This window comes from Peromyscus leucopus, chromosome 1 (assembly GCF_004664715.2).
Source record: "Peromyscus leucopus breed LL Stock chromosome 1, UCI_PerLeu_2.1, whole genome shotgun sequence".
Taxonomy (NCBI): domain Eukaryota; kingdom Metazoa; phylum Chordata; class Mammalia; order Rodentia; family Cricetidae; genus Peromyscus; species Peromyscus leucopus.
In genome coordinates, this window is record NC_051063.1 from 2,246,808 (window position 1) to 2,267,344 (window position 20,537).

At 45.3% G+C, this 20,537-nt stretch overlaps 1 protein-coding gene across 6 annotated transcripts in view; it reads right to left on the reverse strand.

The window, feature by feature from the left end:
• Bcas1 (brain enriched myelin associated protein 1) overlaps window positions 1-20,537 on the reverse strand; it is an 84,080-nt gene that overhangs the window by 17,545 nt on the left and 45,998 nt on the right. For 4 of the 6 annotated variants that reach the window (XM_037204547.1, XM_037204545.1, XM_037204537.1 and 1 more), the window contains 3 exons: window positions 17,066-17,275; window positions 7,924-7,965; window positions 3,006-3,173 (listed from right to left, as the gene is read on the reverse strand). In XM_037204547.1, the coding sequence (XP_037060442.1) occupies window positions 3,006-3,173; window positions 7,924-7,965; window positions 17,066-17,275 (420 nt within the window). The remainder of the gene's footprint in view (window positions 1-3,005; window positions 3,174-7,923; window positions 7,966-17,065; window positions 17,276-20,537) is intronic. The other 2 variants (XM_037204551.1, XM_037204557.1) reach the window with 2 other exon arrangements.

Sequence of the window (20,537 nt, forward strand, 5' to 3'; positions counted from 1 at the left end):
AATGGAGGTCTTTCCCCGCTTCTCTGGGTTTTATTCCCTGAGGGAATGGAACTCCTGATGCTAACTGTTTTCTGCCCTGTGCCAGCTCGTCACTGTACAGTCGGTGATTCGTTGTTGGCAGCGAATGACTAAAATGGAAAAGTTGGACTCGGTCATCATCATCACAGAGTAACGGCTGCTCTGAGGTGACAAGTCCATTCACTATAAGTAGAGGAAGCCATTGAAACAGTGAGGTGCGACTGTCTCAGGGCTGTGAACTCTAATACCCACAGGGACAGGGATGTGACCGGAGTTGGCTGGAGTGATGTCAGGGAGTTGTGGGGAATGTTGTTAAGGCTAGAAAACCTCGTCTTATGAATCAGAATGGATCACAATGCCGATAGCAGGCTTTAAGGAAAACAAAACAGAAGGACAGTGAGATGTCAGGAGTTTTGTGGTGTGTGTGTGTGTGTGTGTGTGTGTGTGTGTGTGTGTGTGTGTGTGAACACAACCATCACTGAAGCTTTAGACTGGGTTTAAACAGAAAGAAGAGCTCAAGTTTGCAGAGGACGAGAGCAGTGAACACACAGGTCACTAAGGGTCACCTGAGGAGGTGACCCATCCTTGGAGAGGCAGCTCCAAAGGCCTCCCCTGCCTCCAGTTCTTACCAACCATTCGGATGACCTGTTCTCACTGCAAGAAAACAGTGTCTGGCAGACAGCATCGAGGGATAAAGACACAGGGTCTGAACCTCTCCCAGCTCAAGGCTTTGCTGGAGATGGACTCTGGCTCCATTTCTATGTTTAGTTTGGAATTCCTTGTCTTTTTCTCCCCTTCACAGTGAAGCTAGCCACACTGGTAATTTGGAAGAGGTGCTAATTCTATTTGCTGATTCTTCTGTTTCCCCAATTAATCCAGAAACAAGAAAGCTGATCCCTTTTCATATCATGATGAAGAAATTGGGAATCCCATTTATCATGTATCAATTACCAGAAATGGGACAAATATGTTTACTGGTGTCATGTGAAAACAAGTGTAAACATCTCATTTTTTTTTCTCCAGAAATTGTTATCTATTTACTCTGTGTGTGTAGGCGCGTGCGTGGGCTTGTGGGCACGCACACACACGTGTAGTGGGAGCAGGCTCTCTCATGTAATGGCACACATGTGGGGCCGGAGAACAACTTTGGGAGTCAGTTCTTGCCTCTGCTGCTGCTGGGGCCACCAGGCCAGCCAGCCTGTGAATCTTAACACATTCTGCCTCCACTTCCGGTGGCCCCGTAGGAGGGCTGGGATGACAGATGCATGCCAGTGCATCAGCATTTCACCCAAGTTCTGGGGCTGGAGCCAGGTCATCAGGCTTGAGCAGGAAGTGCTTTTATCTGCCGAGCCTTCTCCTTGGCCCAAAGGTCTCAAATCTTTTCTTTTTTTTAAAAAATCACACTGGTTTTTGTGTCATGCGCACACTCATGGGTGCTCTCCCGCACATGCGCACAAATGCCACAGTGCACCCATAGAGGCCAGAGGACAACTCGCCACAATCCGGTTCTCTCCTTCCACTGTGTGGGGGTTTGGGAGATCGAACTCAGGTGGCCAGGCTTGGTAGCTGGTGCCCTTACCTGTTGAGCCATCTTACTGGCCGGAAAGTCTCAAATCTTGACCCCATTTTTAGAGCAAATGGGCAATGAGAGGGTGGGGCTTAGCCTCAGCCTGCCCTCGCGTCTACACCCTCCATACCAGGGGCCAACAAGAGAGCTTGGCCTCTGCCGACACCTTCCAAGTCTCATTCCCGCCTGCAAGGGTTTGGCTGGCTTTTATTCTGTCTGTGAGCTTGTTAAGAGGCTTCTGAAACTGAGGAGTTTTTTTCCAAATGGATTAGACTCCCAGATATGAAAGCAGAGGCACTTGAGGGTGAAAGTCTTGTTCTTCATTAAAAGAGAATTAAACCGATGACCTTTCTCTTAGGCTGCTGCTTACCCGGCTGACTTTACTTTTCTCGTAGTCACAAAGGTCTCTGCCCACATTCTTTCTGTTCCACACAGATTAAGAGTATGGCAACCTCACCAACCAAATTATGCAGCCATATGTGTATCCACTGTAAGAATGTTAGGCAACCATTATTGCATTTGAATGGCCTAGGCTATTCATATCTCATGTTATCTTCAGAACTTCTGGACTTCAATCTATAGCTTTGGCCTTTTTTTGTTTTGCAGACTGAGTTTCACGCACAGTGTAGCACAATTTGGCTTTGAACTTGGAATCCACTCCAGCCTCTTGAGTGCTAGGATTACAGGTGTAAACCTCTATGCCTGGCTATAGGTTATATTATTCAGTATTTAATCCAGGAAATGCCTTATATTGTTTTTTTAAAGGCCTCTTTTAATTTATTTACATATTCTTAAAATTATTTTTAAAATGTGTACGTGTGTGCATTTGCTTGTTTGTATGTGCACCCTATGTGTGCAATACCCTAAGAGGCCAGAAGAGGGCACTGGATCTCTTGGAACTGGAGTTACAGATGGTTGTGAGCCACTTGATATGGGCACTGGGAACAGAACTCTGGTCCTCCACAAGAGCAGCAGGTGCTCTTAACCACCAAGTCATCATTCCAGCCCCATCTTTACATGCTCTTATGTTCTTTATGCAAACAATACATTTGAATAAAAGGAACGTTCACTTCATCATCATAACGAGAAAGCAGTATCATTCACCAACATCAAACACACAATGCAAAACCAGCAATGAAATTAACTTCTGAGTGGATACTGTTGTCATCACTGACAACTGAAAGCCTCTTAATTTACTAAGAAGGGAGCTAGCAGAAGTTAAAGAACAGTAGCAAGAAGCAGGCCCGAGGACCAATGAGAAGAGTGAGAGGGAAGCTACTCACTGAGCCCATCCATAGTGCCCACGCCTTACTACAGTTGATCTCACACCATGGGTAGAACCCGCCCCCTTGTGTCAGATGAGCTGCATGTCTCCTCTGTATGGGCAGATGGATGGATGGACGGACAGAAGGTGGCTTACCATTTGTCTGAGAAACGCCATCAGAGGGGTCCGCCGGGGTTTGTTTTCTTCTTTAACTTTTACATCTGTGGGTTCGGGCTGGGCCTCTTCTTCATTGAGATCCACAGTTTGTAAGGCAGGCTCTACTCCCTCAAACCTTACAGTTTCTACTGGTGGCTCACACACCGCCTGGATTGTTTTGCCAGGTAATAAGAAAGTAAAACAAAACAACACAAAACAACCCCCGCTACCTAAATATTCCCCCAGAACACGTTTATGGAGTCTTGGTTCTCCCGTCTGCAGAGTAGCTGAGGGTTTGAACCTGTGACTAGTTTCTGTGTAGGCAATCTTCAAGAGGCAATATTCAGGATGTACTTAATGAGCTCACAGACAGATGATTGCTGATCACTGGACAGACAGATGGACAGGCAGACAGATAGATAGGAGTGGAGTTGGCAAGTTCCTTCCCCATGAAGGTGCAAGACATAGACAGGAGGAGTCCCTTCCACCCTTTCTAGTAAGTCTCTCTTTGGTCTGCCCCAGAACAACTACATTCAGTCTGTGTAGAGATCCTGTGGTGGTTTGAATGAGAATAGCCCCCAGTTGGTGGAACTATTTGGGAAGGATTAGGAGGTGAGGCCTTGTTGAAGGAGGTGTTTCACAGCTTTGAGGCACCCCATTCTACTTAGTTCTCTCTCTGTGTCTCCAGCTTGTGGATCAGATGTGAGCTCTTGGCTACTGTCCTACCACCATGCCTGCCTGCCTGCTTCCATGCTTTCCATCATGATGGTCATGCACTAACCCACTGAAGTGATAATCCAAACCCTAATTAAACACTTTCCTTTATAAGTTGCCTTGGTCATGGTGTTTTATCATAGCAATAGCACAGTGACTAAGGCAGAGCAGGAATAATCAGGCCACATATGTCAAGTTCTTCAGCTTGTGCCAGGTAACATAAACACTCAGCTAATGCTACTGGTTCTTACTGGTGTTAACATTAAACCCATTTGCTCCATGACCACAATGACCTGGAGCATCCAATGGTTTACGGGTCCATTTAGAGATGATTATATCATTTACTACCTCTTTTGATGTCTGTGGTACAAGGTACTTCTTATACATGACCTTGGGACATAGCTGCAAAGGTAAAGTTATCCCCATCTTACAAATGAGGATTATGAACAATTGACTAACTTGGCTAATGTACTGCTAGAGGGCCACCGCCATTTTGAGGAGGATGGGGTTTCCTGCTGGCAAATGAAGCCGAAGGCCTGACAGCAAGATGCTCTCACATTTGTTTGCAGTTCTGCCATCCTCTAGGAACTGAAACCCTTTCCAGCCTTTGGCTTTGCTGTCCTTGGTCTGTGGGATTTACATTTGCTACCTCACGGTCATAAAAGAGCTGTTGCCCAGCGGGTAGAAGAGTCGGAGATGGCTCTTGAGTAGGTAAGGACAGACTTTGACCTCCTGACCCTGGGTTCCGAATTATTCTGTCTTTGAAGCATTTCAAACCTTTGTGACAAGAGCCTAGAGGGAAAAAATCACTCCTAATAAGTCAGTCTGTGGCACTTATGGGAATTGTGTCATAATGATGGAACGTGAGTGGACGTGCTGCAAAACCGTGACCTGGTGGATGCTTCAGGAGCCCCGGCAAGGCTCGCCCTAGCACTTTCAGCAACGGCAGCCAGTAATGCTTTTTTCTTTTGCATCCAGGTGGGTTTTTGTTTTCTTCACGTGAAACTGACAGGTCCCTTACTAAGAAGTACCTGTTGCTTTGATTTTATACATTTTAGCAAGGGAAGATTAGTTTCATTAGTTATAATAATTTAACCAACCAAGGTCAAAACATTTTTGTGTTATACCTGAGCTATTCCATAACTGCTATAGTCAAGACAGATATTTTTTTCCAACTTTTTTTTTTTTTCTGGGTCAGAGCCTCTCTAAGTAGCCCTGGCTGTCCTGGAACTCTCTATGTAGACCAGGCTGGTCTTGAACTCACCTGCCTCGGTCTCCTGAATGCTGGGATTAAAGGTGAACACCACTATGCCCAACTATTTTTCAGCCTCGTAAATGTTTATTTACTTGTGTGTGTGTGTGTGTGTGTGTGTGTGTGTGTGTGTGTCAGGAGTCAGTTCTCTCCTTCCACCATGTGGATCTCAGGGATCAAACTCACACCGTCAGGCTTAGCAGCAAGTGCCTTTACCTGCTGAGCCATCCTGCTGGCCCAGCTTTTACTTTTTATGGGTTAGAATCCGATTTTAGAAGAAGGTCTAAACTTTCATGGTCTTCAAGGCTCTATTTCCTTGATCTATCTCCATGAAAACCTGAGGTTGACGTTACCCCCACCTTTAGCTCAGGGATCCCAGTGGACTGTACATGGGCTGACAGGCTGCTTTTGGCAAGGTATGGGGAGAAACTAGACAAAACGAGGCAGTTCAACCGCATTCCCCGGAAGTCACTGGTCACCAGGCCCTTGGAACAAGGCTAGTGGCTTCCAGCTGTCCTGCAGCGAGGGTTAGAGAACTGGGCACTGCTGTGGTGAATGAATGCTGTTGCTTTCCAGGGAAGAAGAAATGAACTCGTGTTTCACGCACTCCTCACTCCACCTGGATGCCCAGCCGCTGGGAAAGCATCACTTCCCCGGGAACTGGACACTGATGGCAGGACCGGCCTTCACTGTGTCACCTGCCACTCACCAGCAGCTGCTGCTGGGGGCAGCCAGCTGTCCCTGCCAGAGGTGTTGCTGGTCTCAGTCCACCAGGAAAAACATCCAGAGACAATGCGGCTGTGTGGATATGTGGCTGAGTTCTAAGAACACTTTGCCAGTACTGACATTTGAATTTATGTGATTTCCACATGTCATGACAATATTTTTCTTTTTTTTTTTTCAGCCATTAAAAAAATATAGAAACCACTTTTAACTTGTGGGCCAGATTAAAAAATAGGTGGTAGACTGGATTTTGGTCTGTGAACTGTAGTTTACTGATGTCTAAATTCCCATCTCATTTAATTCTCACAAGAGCCACAAACTGGTTCCATCAGTATCCCGTATAATGGATAAGTAAACTAGTTCAGGGGAAATGTGATCTGGAGATAACGGTGCCTGGGACATAGCTGTTTATCTTCATTCCCTCCAAGTGATGGGAAGCTAGATGGTAAATGTGGAGCCTTAAAATTGGAAATGCAAGGTAAAGGGCTAAGCAAGGGGAAAAAAAGCAATGTATAAAACGTTTCTTCACTTCATGAAAAATGTCTTGCTTTCCTTCTGTGTTACTTTTTGATACTAGGAATTTATCTATTAATTCAGCTATATTCCTGTTTTAAGCATATGGTACAAAGTGAAATGTGCTTGGTTGTTTCAGGTCAACTCCAGATTTTGATACTTGAGCTGCAAGGAATACAGGGATCCTAGGATGAATGGAAACACTGATTTTCCCCAAATGTTTCTCTCCAGAGAACTCAAGTCTGCGAGCAGACTTGTGCTTTTCAGGTTGACAGGAGAGAAGATTCTGGCTTCTTAGAAAATACCAGGAAAGTTCACAAGAACTTTCTAGAATCAAGAGAGGAGGCCTGAGCTTTGCTGAGCTATTAACTTGACTCAAGAAATAACAGAGGAAAGGATAGAATGAAAGAAAGAGTGAATGAATGGACAAAAGAATGTATGAAGGAACAGGACCAAGAGATTGTCGAGACTTTTCTCTTAATAAGAATAATAACACTTCTAGAAGAACAATGGGAACTCACTGGACATGGGATGGGAAGAAAAGGAGGGACAGGAACATGGGAGTAGCACTCAAAGTACATCATATACTTGTATGAAAATGTCCTTATGTGATTCAATACCATGGGAAGTGAATAGATGCTGATGAATATAGAATATATATAAAAGGAATCATACACAGCCATTCCAGTGTTCACCCCTATCATGACTAACATTTTAGGGAAAATGTTTGGATTTCCAACATCCATTTGGTTCCAGTAACTAAATAAAAATGAAAACATATACACTGTTCACGGTAAGTGAACAAGAGACTCCAGAGGAGGCAAGTACATTTACCCTTGGCAAAGTGATCACGTCCTTTTGTTGTCTTAAGAAGCTGTACATTCACTTACCCCAATCATAAAAATGTCCAGTCTGCACCACTTTCAGTATTGAGAGCTGGTGTCTTCAGCCTGGAGCTGCCAAGGCCGCTTTTAGTAATCTCTCAGGATGAGATTTTCAAAAGACACATTGTGTGTGTGTGTGCGTGCGTGCGTGCGTGCGTGCGTGCGTGCATGTGTGTGTGTGTGTGTGTGTGTGTGTGTGTGTGTGTGTATGAGAGAGAGAAAGAGAGAGAAAGAGAGATCTCATACAACACCATTCCTTTAGACATGAGTGAACTGTTTTAAAATTTTTGACTACTCTAGAAGATTAAAGGCCAGAAATATCTGACCATCAGTCTATCAGACCCCTGGGGTCAGCTCTCTAGTGGACACAACAGTCTGGATTATTGCTGTAAGACATCCTCATGCCTGATACAAATGGCTGGATCTGAGTACCACCCAAAGTTAGTGAGAATCTGGATAACCATGGAAACGAAGGTGAAGAAGCAGTCAAGGCAGAACGAAGCAGAAGATGCAACCCCATCCCTTAAGGATGTGCAAAGCCATTACTATGTGGAGTAGACTCGTTCAGCCCCTGAAGGATGACAAGCTAGAAAAGGGATGCTCTGATTTTGGATCTACTTTTGTGTAGATTCAATGGGAATGATAAAGAATTTATCCAATGTTGGTGCCCCACACCTTGGCCCCTGATCATGGGAAGGGATGAAAGAGTCTACAGTGGATGCAAAACACAGGACATGCAAAACAAGGGATCCCCGAGCTGAACACTCAATGGCCCGACACACCTAAGATGACAATGATTTAAGATGATTTGAGATGGCATGGAGTCACTTACATTCTCTTCTGCACCTGTGGAAAGTGAATCCTCTTTAACTGACTAGAGGAAGATAAAAACAAAAACAAGAGTCAAGATGTTACCAAAGTAAGTCACCCAAGAGCAAAGGGTCATCTGGTCTACCAGTCCATAGGGTAGTTCTCACATACTGAACTGTTAATGTAGACCTTGTTTGAGCAAGAATTTGAAGGAGGCTTCCACAAAGGTAAACGGTATAGCAAGATGATAAAAGTTGTGTATTTCAAGACGCAACAAACAAAGAATAAACACAGTGTCACAGGTAGGGTATGCTTGGAACAGGAATGATTGTCACAGAAAACGCTAGCTGCAGAGTTGTGGCTGTGGGAAAGAACATATTTGCTTCACATTTTCTAGTAGCCAATAAAAACAGAACAATAATAATAACTATATAATAATATAAAACAATAATTATTATTGTTGTTGCTGAATGTCATGCATTTCATGCTAGCTTTGAATTTACTCTATAGTCAAAGACGACTTTGAATTTCTGATTCTCCTGCCTCCACTTTCCCAGGACTGTGATTCCAAGTGTGCACTACCATGTGCACTACTATCCTCACTTATATGATATTGGGGAGCAAATCCAGGACTTCCTGCATGGCGGGCAAACATTCTACCAACTGAACTGCATTCCTAGCCCAAGAGGGAAATACAGTCCTTCAACACAGAGCTACTGTTAGGCAAAACCAGATAACTTTCTGAAATTCTATAAAAGAAACAGAGAAGTGTGCTCTGGGTCTTGAAGCAAGCAGGTACCCCCACCTTATAAGAGGGTCCCCAGCCTTATCTGATTATAGTTCTTGGTCAGCACTGGGGGCTGCTCCCTACACCAGCCCTTGGTCTTGGGCAACTCTGTCCTGCTCAAGTTCAACCTGGGTGGACTAGTCCATGGAAGACCAGGGCCTAGGGTTTCACATACTCTAATCCAGACATCCTGTTATCCCCCTGGAGTCACATGGCATTTAGAGTCCTTCCCCAAACAGGAGAGGGGGCATCCTGATTCTTCCAAAGGTCAATGCTATACTCTGACAGTTGGCTATGACTCTGGAAGTCATCTTGATAGCTTTCCTTCAGTGGTTCTTAAACCTTGGTGTGTGGGGCTTTTGTGGATACAGACTGCCTTGATAATTTCCCAGAAACAAAATACTTTGCAGATGATACCAGGATATTCACAGACGTTCTATGTCTTTTTTTAGATTCCAGGTTAAAACCATTTCCCTATACCCATTTTAGTCCTGCTTAGTAACAGAAAGGGGAAGAAGAGAAGAGATATTTACATATGCATCTCTCAGGTGCCTGCCATGCTTTATCTTCCTTAATGTGTCTCAAACAACAAGTATATGACCACCATTTACAGTGTAAGAAGCGACACAGAGAAGCCAAGTCACTTGCTCAGGTGAAATAGAGTGGAGGATACTGTTCTGAAAGCCAAGTCTCCATCTGGTGACTGTGAACTTGCAAGCTTCCTAGCTAAGATCATTGGCTTAGACTGTTTGTTTCTGCCCATCTTATTTCCATATTGAGGACATCCTGGGCATAGAGGAACCCCAACATTTCTGAAAGTTTCTATTGATGTGGAAATGATGCCACAGTCAAAACCATTTACAAGGGATGCTGTTGTCTTGGAGGGTGTGCTGGCTGGAGTTGGTCAACTTGACAGAAACCTAGACTTATCTGGAAGGAGAAGATTTTAACTGAGCAAACGCCTCCATAACCTTGGCCTCTAGGCAAATCTGTGGGGTATTGTCTTGATTAGTGATCAGTGTGGGAGGGCCCAGCTCTCTGTGGGTGTTGCCACCCCCGGGCAGGAGTTTCTGGGTTGTATAAGAAAGCAGGCTTAGCAAGCCATGGGGAGCAAGCCAGTAAGCAGCAGCCCCCATTGCCTCTGCATCAGCTCCTGCTTCCAGGATCCTGCCTTGTTTGAGTTCCTGCCCTGACTTCCATCGATGATGGAGTGTAACCTGAGAGTTGTAAGCTGAAATAAACTCTTTCCTCCCCAAATTGCTCTTGATCATAGTGTTTTATCATAGCAATAGAAAAGTAACTAAGACAGAGACAACTTCTCTCTCTAGGCCAGCGGGGAATAATAATTAATTATTATTAATTATTAATTAATAATAATTAATATTACCTGTGTGTAATATTAAATAGAATTAAAGACTCAAGGGATACCTGACCTCCTCAAGTCCAACCTACAATAGCTTCTGGAGTCAAAATATTGTTTACATTGAGGAAACATTACCCCCACCCCCTACCACCACACACACACCATTTAAAAGCAGAGCTCACAAGGTTTCAAGGCTCTTTCCCATCCCAGCTCTCTGTCATGAGGCCAGTGCTATCTGGATGTTCCTGTCTGTAAGGTTCCTATCTTGTCAGTTGCTCACTGTGTTCTAGAAGACACTGTCAGCTTGGTGTAGGTGACTGAGAGGGACAGGAGGAGTTCATTAAGATCTTCACTATGGCTTTAGATTTCCAGATCCTTCTGCCCGTTGGGGGGTTTGGAGTGTAGCTGAGTAATAGCATGCTTGGTTAGCATGCACAAACCCGAGTTCCACCCCCAGCATCACATGAACCCAGCATGGTGGCACATGCCTCTAAAAATCCCAGCACTTGGGAGGTGGACCAGAAAGGTAAGATTAGCTACCTGGTGGGTTCATGACCAGTCTGAGATTGCTATGTTGCACTTTGAAAGTCATACTATGCAGACATTCCCTTCCCACTCCTATATGCATACTTTTTAAAGTGGTTTATTTGTGTGTGTTTCTCTTTGTGGTACAGCATGTATATGGAGGTCAGAGACCAGCTTGTAGAAGTTCTCTCCATCCATCATGTGGGTCCCAGGGACCAAACTCAGGTCATCAGGCTTGGCAATAAGCACTCACTGAATCATCTGATTAGCCTGAACAGTCCTTATTTTGAGAGCTCACGAGCGTTCCTCACACTTGAGCAATTTTATAGCATCTTCAAGACTGTCTTGTACTACTTGAATCTACTTTCTATTTTTCTCTACATTGACCCTAGTTTTGCTTAGATCAGACTGTTTGCTATCAGAGCCTTTGCTGTGTCAACATAACCACAAATAAAAACAGATGAAGGGAACATCGCTCTTAAGTTCTAAATGTAATGTCTGCTAATATCTAGCTGGCTGTTGTGGTCTATGCAAACTGACTCCTGTCTTCCATCAACCTCAAAGCCAAGAGAGTCACAAGACAGCATCCGGGGCCCACACTCAGCTCTGCTGGAAGCTGATGTTTCCACTGATGTATTTCAAAACCTTGCTGATTTATGGCTTTGTTCTGTTAAGATAAAAACTTCATGAAACTGTGACTGTTGGGGCTTGGTGTTTCAGATAACCCAAGTCTGTGTTCCTGGGTCATGGTCACCAATAGTTAACTTCAGAGTAAACTCTTTCTCCCTTTGAGGTAAGAGCTGTGCTTTCCATGTCAACAGTGACTTAGTTGAGACCCTGTCTCAAACTAAAAAAAAAAAAAAAAAAAAAAAAAAAGGGTGCGTGTGGGGTGGATATGGGGTGGAGGGGATATGGTTCAGTGGTAGAGTACTTGCTTGCCTAGGTTCAATCCCCTGTATGTGTGGTTTCTCTTTTTGTTTGTTTGTTTTGTTTTGTATACTAAAGTGGTGGCACAGTAAAGAATAATTTCTATTACCAAGGAGAGATCTCCTCTTAACGTCACCCTAAAGGGTTAGTTAGAACAGAAAAGGGAAATAGCTATGCACTGTGTAATGTTAAGTGTTTCTAGGACTGTATGAAAGAACCATCAAATCTTTCTGAACTTTGTAGATGTTTACAAACTTGTCTGCAGGTGCAGCCTCCCAACCAGCAGCTACTGGAACACTGAGTTAGCATAAAGATTCAGAAGAGCCAAGAGGCCAGTTCCAGCCACGCTTTCACATCTGGTGTAAGAGAACATCAGCTCAGCACCTGAGTCCTGGACACCGTGACTGCAGGGGCAGGCTCAGGGTTAGTGTTCTGTTGCGCAACTCTGCTTACATAACTTGCCCCCTCTGGAAGGTGAGCAGGTGGAAGAAACAAGGAGAACAGTGTCTGGAGTCAGGTACAGTTGGCCATAGACTCTGGAGAAGCTGGTGTGTAGGAAGCAGAGCAGAAAGACTGTGGTCAAGGGAAAAAAAGCAGAAAGAGTATTCACAGGAGGAAGTAAGAACTCCAGGAGTCTGCTGCCTCTGCAGTCAGTCTGCAGGATTGGCTGCTGGTGGCTGGTAGATCGAGTCCGACCAGCTCAGCCACCCTTAAATTGCCTGTGTTCTATGGAGAGAAGAGACTTTGTGGGTGCTGAGCAGAAACCATATTAAATGATGCCCCCAGGAGCCCAAGAATTGACCTTGGATTCTGCCCCCAGAGAACCAGTCCAGGTAGGCAGCTTTCTCCCTGGGACATTGCAAGTGGCAGATGAACTATGCTGGAGTCCAAGAGTTGGGACAGGTAGAGCGAACGGCCTGGTGACTCTCAATGGCTCTGGTGACAGTTCTATGGTTCGAGTTGATCCTAGATATATATGGAAGCCCATAATAATTTTTAATCACTTATCTTAGCTCCCTAGAGCCACACAGACAGGTCAAGTGGGGGCGGGACATAGACTCCTTTATATGCGTCACATATATATGCAGTTCTTTCGCATATGTAAAAGCATTGAATACAGCCAGAAGTCAGTGATGGACAGGACCACATCTTGACCAAGACAGCTCAGCTGTGCATACATTTTGCTCTCTATTTAACCATAAGCCTCACATCAGGGACCCAAAGATAGAGCTGGAGGTCAGTGAACCTCTTTATTTGTTCTTCTTCTCAATGTGGCCACATGAAAAACTCACCCCCTTCTCACTATTGGCAGATTGAGGATGAGTGGATGAGCCTAGTTCTTAAGAGTTACCAAGACCCAGGCTCTCCAGCAACAAAGAGACACTGTAAACACTGCTTCAATGGCACCAGCTCCAAGGTTGGACTGGGGCAGGCAGGGTGTGCCGTGGGGCTCAGTTAAAATCTTAATGGCTCGCTCTCTGTAGTCAAGGGGCACACTGAGTTTTGTAAAGCAGAGTTCTGGGTCATATCAACCTCAGCTTGTTGTGCCAGTTTCTTGAGGGTTTTACTGTCTGTTGTTCAGACTGCGTTAATGAACTCACCCAGCTGGTGAGCTTGATGAGCGCTTTTACGTCATTTACTCCTTTTACTGATAAACAAATAAAACAGCAAGGCTGAGACCAGATTCCAGAGGCTTCCCCGACAGGAGCAGCCAAGTGGGATGATTTGCATTCTTCTGCTGTATTCAAATACATCAGATGCAGCCACAGAGTTTAAAATAAACAGAACTGCTACCGATGGAGATCAAAATTGTGCTCACAACCCACACCCTGGGGCTGCCTGTTGGGCTGTTAAGCACTTCCCCTTGTCCTAAGTCATCTGTCACTTCTGAGCACTGGCCTCACCCTTGGGTGAGCTTTGCTGCTATGCAGAAGCCTGTCTTTCTATGGAGGGCTGGGGCATGTCTCCACTCTTCTCTGGAAGCATGACGTTGCCCATGATGAACCCAGTCTAGATCTTGGGTTTCATCTGATTTTGCCCCTGGTCTGGTTTCCCAGCTCAGTACATGGGGGCAAAGGAGAGCCTCGGGCAGCCCCCTGCACCTCTTCTCTATCCTTCGGAGAAGTCTGTGGCTGAGAGACCGGGAGGACCAGACCGCAGTTCGGCGCCTTCCACAGCCAAGGAGCAGGTGTGCCGGATAACACATGAAGAAGGGCGGAGAGGGCTTGATCACCCAGCCTGGGCACGTGTTCTGCGAGGGCACCGCAGAGGCAGGAAGGAAACCTGGACAGGGTGGCTGAGAAAGAGGATCTCTGGGAGCTGCTGAAGAGCCCGCAGTGTTTTGAAGGATAGGCTCGAGCTGTTCAGACCGAAAACGGAATAAACAGGGCCGAGACCAAACCCAGAGGCTTCCTGAATGGGAGCAGCCTAGTGATTTAATGCCCCATTAAATTTGAATCTCAGATCAACAAATAATAATTTTACTAGCATAAATATGTCCCAAATATTGAATGAAACATTCTTAACCTATACTGAAATTGCTTTTTTATTAATAATTTTAATAACATGTGAGTGTTTTTCCATTTCTCAATCTCTTTTTGATAATCAGGGAACGTCTGGTATGAGAGAATCATTCAAACCTCAGAAACAGAATCACCCCAGCCTCCTCTAGTAGCACTTAGCTCTTAATTGGTTAATCTAAAGAATAGTCTGGCCCCCTTAACAACACTAAACACTCCAATTAAAAAAAAAAATGGCAGGATCCCATTGAAGATACATTGCCAAGAGCAAGGAGCTAAAAGCCAGGCCGAATTCCAGCATGGACAGGAGAGGTGGAGAGGAAGTCCCACCCCTAGCCAGGGTACCATAGGCAACTGACAGCTGCTGGGAGAGCAAGCTCAGTTTTCTTTACAAGAGTAGCCCCTGGTAAGCTGGCCACACTCCAGTGGGAGGCCACACATGCAAGAATAAATGGTCACACAAATGGGACTTGATGGGTGAAGAAGTTAAAAAAAAAAGGGAGGACATATTGCTGAATGGGTAGGGAAGGAGTGAATCTGGGGGGAGTCAGGGGAGGGGTGAATATGATCAAACACATTGCTCGGAATTCTTAGAGATCTAATAAAGACATAAAAAACCATATAAAGAGCTTCAGAGCACATAATTTATCCATGTCAGCTCCACCTACAAGGGCTCTCTTGTTTAAAAGAATGTGTCCAACTCTTAGAAGAGATTTTTTTTCTTTAAGATAGGACATGGCCCATTTTGATCATGTGATAGTTGGTCTGAGCTCACAAATGTCACATGACATCACAGATGTTAGACCTTTTCCACAGATCCTGAACATTTCATCTCATCTCTAGTTTTCTGGGAGCATCTAGCCTTTATCGGGGCTTCCTTACCTAGTCCCCACATGAAGGTGGAAAAATCTGTCAGTGAGACAAACAGCCCAGAAGGCTTGAGATGGCTTGGAGGTGTGTCAGCCTTACTGTGGGGACAGACTCCACCTGTCACACCCTCAGCACTCTACTGTCCTTTCCCTGACGACTCTCTCACTGACAGAGCATCGAGGGGTCCTGGGTCCTGTTTTCCTGTCCAGTGTGGGACTCTGACCATAAGCAAGCTATGCTGCGGCATTCCCTCGGCTTCTGCCAGCACCAGCTGCAAGCCAAGCCCCCCCCCCAGCCTCTCCCACACACCCAACAACAGTCTCTCACTGTGGCCTCAGCACTGACTTCCAGCCTCCACTCCTTCGCCATTCACAGGAATTTCCCCCATAAATCACTCATACTTCTGTTTGGTGTGTGCTTCTTGGAGAATCCAAATTTGCCATCACACCAGGACACTTTTTACATAACATGATCTCTTTTCACTGGATTCCTTTCTAAACTCAATGCACTTGGCCTCAACTTGAGCAATAAATCTGCTTGCAAAAAAGGTTTATTTGTGTGTGTGTGTGTGTGTGTGTGTGTGTGTGTGTGTGTGTGTGCGCGCGTGTGCGCGCACCCACAGAAACCAGGAGCATCAGGTCCCCTGGGCTGGAGCTGCAAGCAGTTGTGAGCCCCCCAGTATGGGCACAGGAACTGAACCGGGGTCTCCACAAGAGTGCTACTTGCTCTGAACCACTCTCAAGCTTGCACAAGTCTATGCTGATCTAAAGTATAGTATGTTAATATGCTTTGAAAATATGTACAATTCTGGTTTTGTTTTTTAGATCAGTTTTCTCTGCTTAGTCCTGGCTGTCCTGGAACTTACTATATAGATCAGGCTGGCCTTGAAATCACAGAGATCCTCTTGCCTCTGCCTCATGAATGGTGGGATTAAAGGCATGTATTACCAAGCCTGGCTGAATATATGCATAACTATCATATGTACTTGTATATATGGTATATAACTATATAGATGATAAATATATACATAATACATCTAAGTCTCATAATATATGAATATACAATCATTCTTTAAATGTGACTATTCAAATATGGGTCACTGAAGTCATCTCCTGTGCCACCAATATGTGCACATAAATCATTTGGAAACTGTTTCCTATGTTATACTGCTGACAAAATACTAAATTAGTATGTAGGCAGAAATAGAATTGAAATAGTACTTGACATGTTCCAATGTGTTCATGAATGAGAGGAATCAGTGTCCAGGGAAAAATCTACAAGAAAAACTTTCTGTACAACAAGAAATAAACAAAACTAAAAAGTGGCTCAGAGGTCCAGCCGGATTCTCGCCAAGCGAGTGAAACCGAGGGGCATGTGCCGCTGTTTTGTGCAGGGTGCCGAGTGCAGGGGTTTTGAGGACGCCACTGACTCCGGTGCTTCCGGCTGTATGAATCCACCCCAGCTTCTCATTCATCTTTTAGAGAACTTTAAACCGGGTTGCAGTTCTGAACACGGGTTACAGGGGTTTGCTCTGCACCGATGGGTAAAGCCCCGCTCTCGGACCACGGCAGCCCGGCCACCATTTCTGTGCGAGCGCGCGGCACCTCTGCCAGCTTGGCTGTACTACAGGTCACGCTCCCCGCTGGTGGTCTGGTGGACACCGTATTTTCTAAAATGGGGATTAAGAATCGGCTCACCAGGGCTGCATCTGGACAGGGAGAGGTAAAGACAAAGAGGGGGTCCTCTGCCCTGGAAGAGTGTGTGCTGAGGAAGCCCGGGCTATCGACCATTGCAGAGGGACAAGATAGTCGACACACCACAGCCCTCCGTCACTAACCCTAGTCATTCAAAGAATGGCAACTGTTACTTGTTCACAGCCTTTTCTCCGCTACAGAGCACCTGTGAATAGCATGACGATGGCAAGCTAAATCACAGAGGAGGGAAATATCGTCTGAGAATCATCAACATCTATGGGCCCCCAGGACCCCGCAAACCATGGCAAGCTAAATCACAGAGGAAGGAAATATCGTCTGAGAATCATCAACATCTATGGGCCCCCAGGACCCCGCAAACCATGGCAAGCTAAATCACAGAAGAGGACAATAACGTACGAGAATCATCAACGTCCAGTCCATCGCCCCGGATCCTGTGAACTCCTCGTGACCAGACTCACCTTCTTCCAAAACAGCTTTCCCAGAGGCAGTGCGGTGGGCCCCGACTTCTCCTTGCTGCCTTCTCTTGGGTCGCTGGCTGCTGCAGGAGGCACATGACTTGGTGGGCTGCAGCCTTTCGAACTCTTGGTTGCCCCTTGAGGCTCCTGGGGTGTGAAGTTGGCTTTATCTGACTTGAGATTGGCTGAAGTACCGGGTGAGTTTTCAGTCTCCTAAGAAGTTTGTTTGTAAAAAAGAAAGTGAAAAACTCAAAACAATCTCAGTTTCAAAAGTAAAAGATTCTCTGTTAAAATAAGCACAGGCTGGGGTCATGCATGGTGTTAGTCCTTTTTTCTTTCTAATTTTCTGTTTTATGCAAATTTCCACTGTGAATATAGCTCTGTGTTTATATATATATATATATATATCAGATATTTCCCTTTTGGGAAAGAAACAAGGGGGAGATTTGTTAGTAATGATGCTTATGTAAGTAATTTAGTGTGGGGGGGTAGGTTTTGGGGAGAGTGGTATGTTATTAGAAAGTGGAGTTCTGGGCTGGCTCTTGGCTCAGTGGGAAAAGGAACTTGCCTCCAAGCCTGATGACCTGAGTTCAATCCCTTGAATCCACATAGTGGGAGAGAGAACTGACTCCTGCAAGTTGTTCTCTGACCTGCACATGTGTGTTGTGGCTTGCATGTTTCTATACATATGTATGTACTGCGCATGCGTATACACACACACACACACACACACACACACACACACACACATCAATCAATCAATCAATGTAAAAAGGAAGAAAGGAAGGAAAGAAAGGGTTTTTTTTGTGTGTTTTTTTGTTTTTAACCAAGGCCCTTTGTCTCCAAATAGTTTTGACCGGGCTCCCATCCATGGGAAATATTCTGAATATGCACACAATCATGCATGATGGTTTGTGTTTATTTTATAAACACTATTACTTTACCAAGCCCAATTGGAAATTAAGGAAAGGTGGAGATAAATTTGATGGTCATAAGACTTCTGAAATTTTCTCCCACATCCCACTTTGGAGATCCAGGCCACGGAGAAGGCAGAGAGGAGACTGTCAGCTGAAGGAGGTCCACAGACCCCACTCCTACACTTGAGATGAGCCTCCACACTCCACACACAAGCTCTTCAGAAGGTTTCTGCTCCTCCCTTTCCCCCTTCCTGTACCTCCATCCTACCCCTCTTCACTCCCCGCTACAGGCTGTGCTGAAGTCCATTTCCAAGATATCTGATGTTTCTTACTCCCTCTCTCCCCCCACAGTCCTTCCTTTTCTCTTTTCTTTCCTCTCTGCTTTTTTCTTCTCTTTCCCCACCCCCAAAGGGCCTCATGTAGCCCAGGCTGGCCTCAGCTTCCTATGCAGCCAAGGATGACCTCGAATATCTGATCATCCTGCTCTACCACCCCCTTCCCCCCACCCAAGTTCTGGGAACACAGCCATGCACCAGGCCACCTGCTCCCATACACACCCTTCACTTCTCCCGTGAACGGCTGCTCAGTCCTACGCTCTGCTTCCCGAGTGTCGGGATGAAGACTCATGAAGCCCAAATACATCCAGCCATGAGTGAACACTGACATTCAAGTTTTAACATCAGGCTCTTCTAACCTGACTTCGTTCTCTTAAGCATCTTCATTTTATGACTTTTGCTCTCTGGACCTAACGACACACTCCCTTTAAATTCCCAGACGATGATTTTTGATCAAAAGAAAAAAAATACCTGACAATAAAAATATGATTTAGACCAAAATATTAAAAAAAGTATACTTAGAATTTCGAAATGTTCTTGGCTGTTGGTTTGTTTTAAAAGGTCTTTGACAGTAACTCTGACTGGGCTACAGTCAGTTCTTCCCCCGCCCCAGCTTCCAGAGTCCTGGGGTTACAGGTGTGCACCATGACACTGTAGATGACCAGAGTCTTGAAGCCATCTTTCCAATGTTCGCATTTTCAGACAAGGAAGCTGGGCCTGTGATCTGTCAACCCCTAAACTGAGAGGGGGCGGAGACAGAGGGAGAGAGGAGGGAGGACCAGATCCGGCCATGGCCGCTTCCCACCCACTCAGTGGATTCCTGGGACGGGACCCCAGCAAAGTTTCCTTCGCATTTTCCTTCCCTGCCTGTTCACCCTCTTACTTCCCAAAGAGAGCCCCACAAGGTATCCTGCCACCGTTAGCTGATGTAATATCCTGTCTCTAGAGTCTGGAGGAGACTGTCAAGATTCCAGCCTGACACAGAGGCCAGTGCTCTCGAGAGTCACCAGACTGCAACTGAAGATGACAATGTAGGAAGGATGGTTCAGTGGTTAGAGAGCATCCCGCTCTTGCTCTGAGTTTGGTTTTTAGCATCCACGCGAGGAAGCTCAAAGCCACCTGGAACTCTAGCTCCAGGGGACCTGATGCCCTCTTTCTGTGCTCCTCAGGCATCGGCACTCACGTGTGCACATACCCACACAGACACGCACGCATATATGTAACTTAAGAAAAAGGAATGTCCCAGTAAGTCTGAATTTCAAATCAGCAAATAATAATTTTTCTAGCATAAGTATGTTCCAAATATTGCATGAAATATATTTAAATTTATACTAAAATTACTTCCTTTTCTTAATAATTTTAAATTACTATATGAAGAATGGATTGCAAGATAACATAAAATTATTTCTTGTGTATCTGAAGCCTGAATTTCACCACACATGCTATATTCTACCTGGTGACCCTACCCATAGGAGTCTAACAGTTCTGGGGACTATCTTCTTAATAAATAAGTCATCCCCTTGATTTTAATTCTGGATGTGGGACATAGGAGGTCTCAATAAGGTACAAACATCAGAACAAGAACACCAAACAATGGGTATGCAGAAAGCAGAAGAGTCCCATGGGCCGGGCCGGCTTCTAATAAAGACTGCAGCTTCCCACTGAGAGGACAGGCGCTGGGCAAACCTTTTCAAGCAATGCCTGGCCTCAGTATGTTTAAGCAAATGTTGGGGATGATAAGTATGCACTTCCAGACTTGGCTTCACTTTGAATCTGTTAGGATTTCCCTTTCTGACCTAGAGGACAGCCTCTTGGTGAACCTGAGGGGATGGATATCTCCTACAGCTGAGACACAAGACACAGACTAGATCTGGTTTACTGTTTTAATGACCTTGATTCCCCCTCCCCAAGGACAACAGAATAATCAAAAGAAGAGAAGAAAGTGTAGTGGTTTGAATGTGATTGACTCCCATAAGCTCACAGGGAGTGGTACTACTAGGAGGTGTGGTTTTGTTGGAGTGGGTGTGGCCTTGTTGGAGGAAGTATGCCACTGTGGGGGTGGGCCTTGAGGTCTCATATATGCTCAAGCCACACCCAGTGTCTCAGTCCTCTTCCTGTTGTTTTCTGACCAAGATATAACTAGCATCACATCTGCCTGCATGCTACCATGCTCCCCTCCACGATAATGGACTAAACTTCTGAAAAGGTAAGCCACCCCAATTA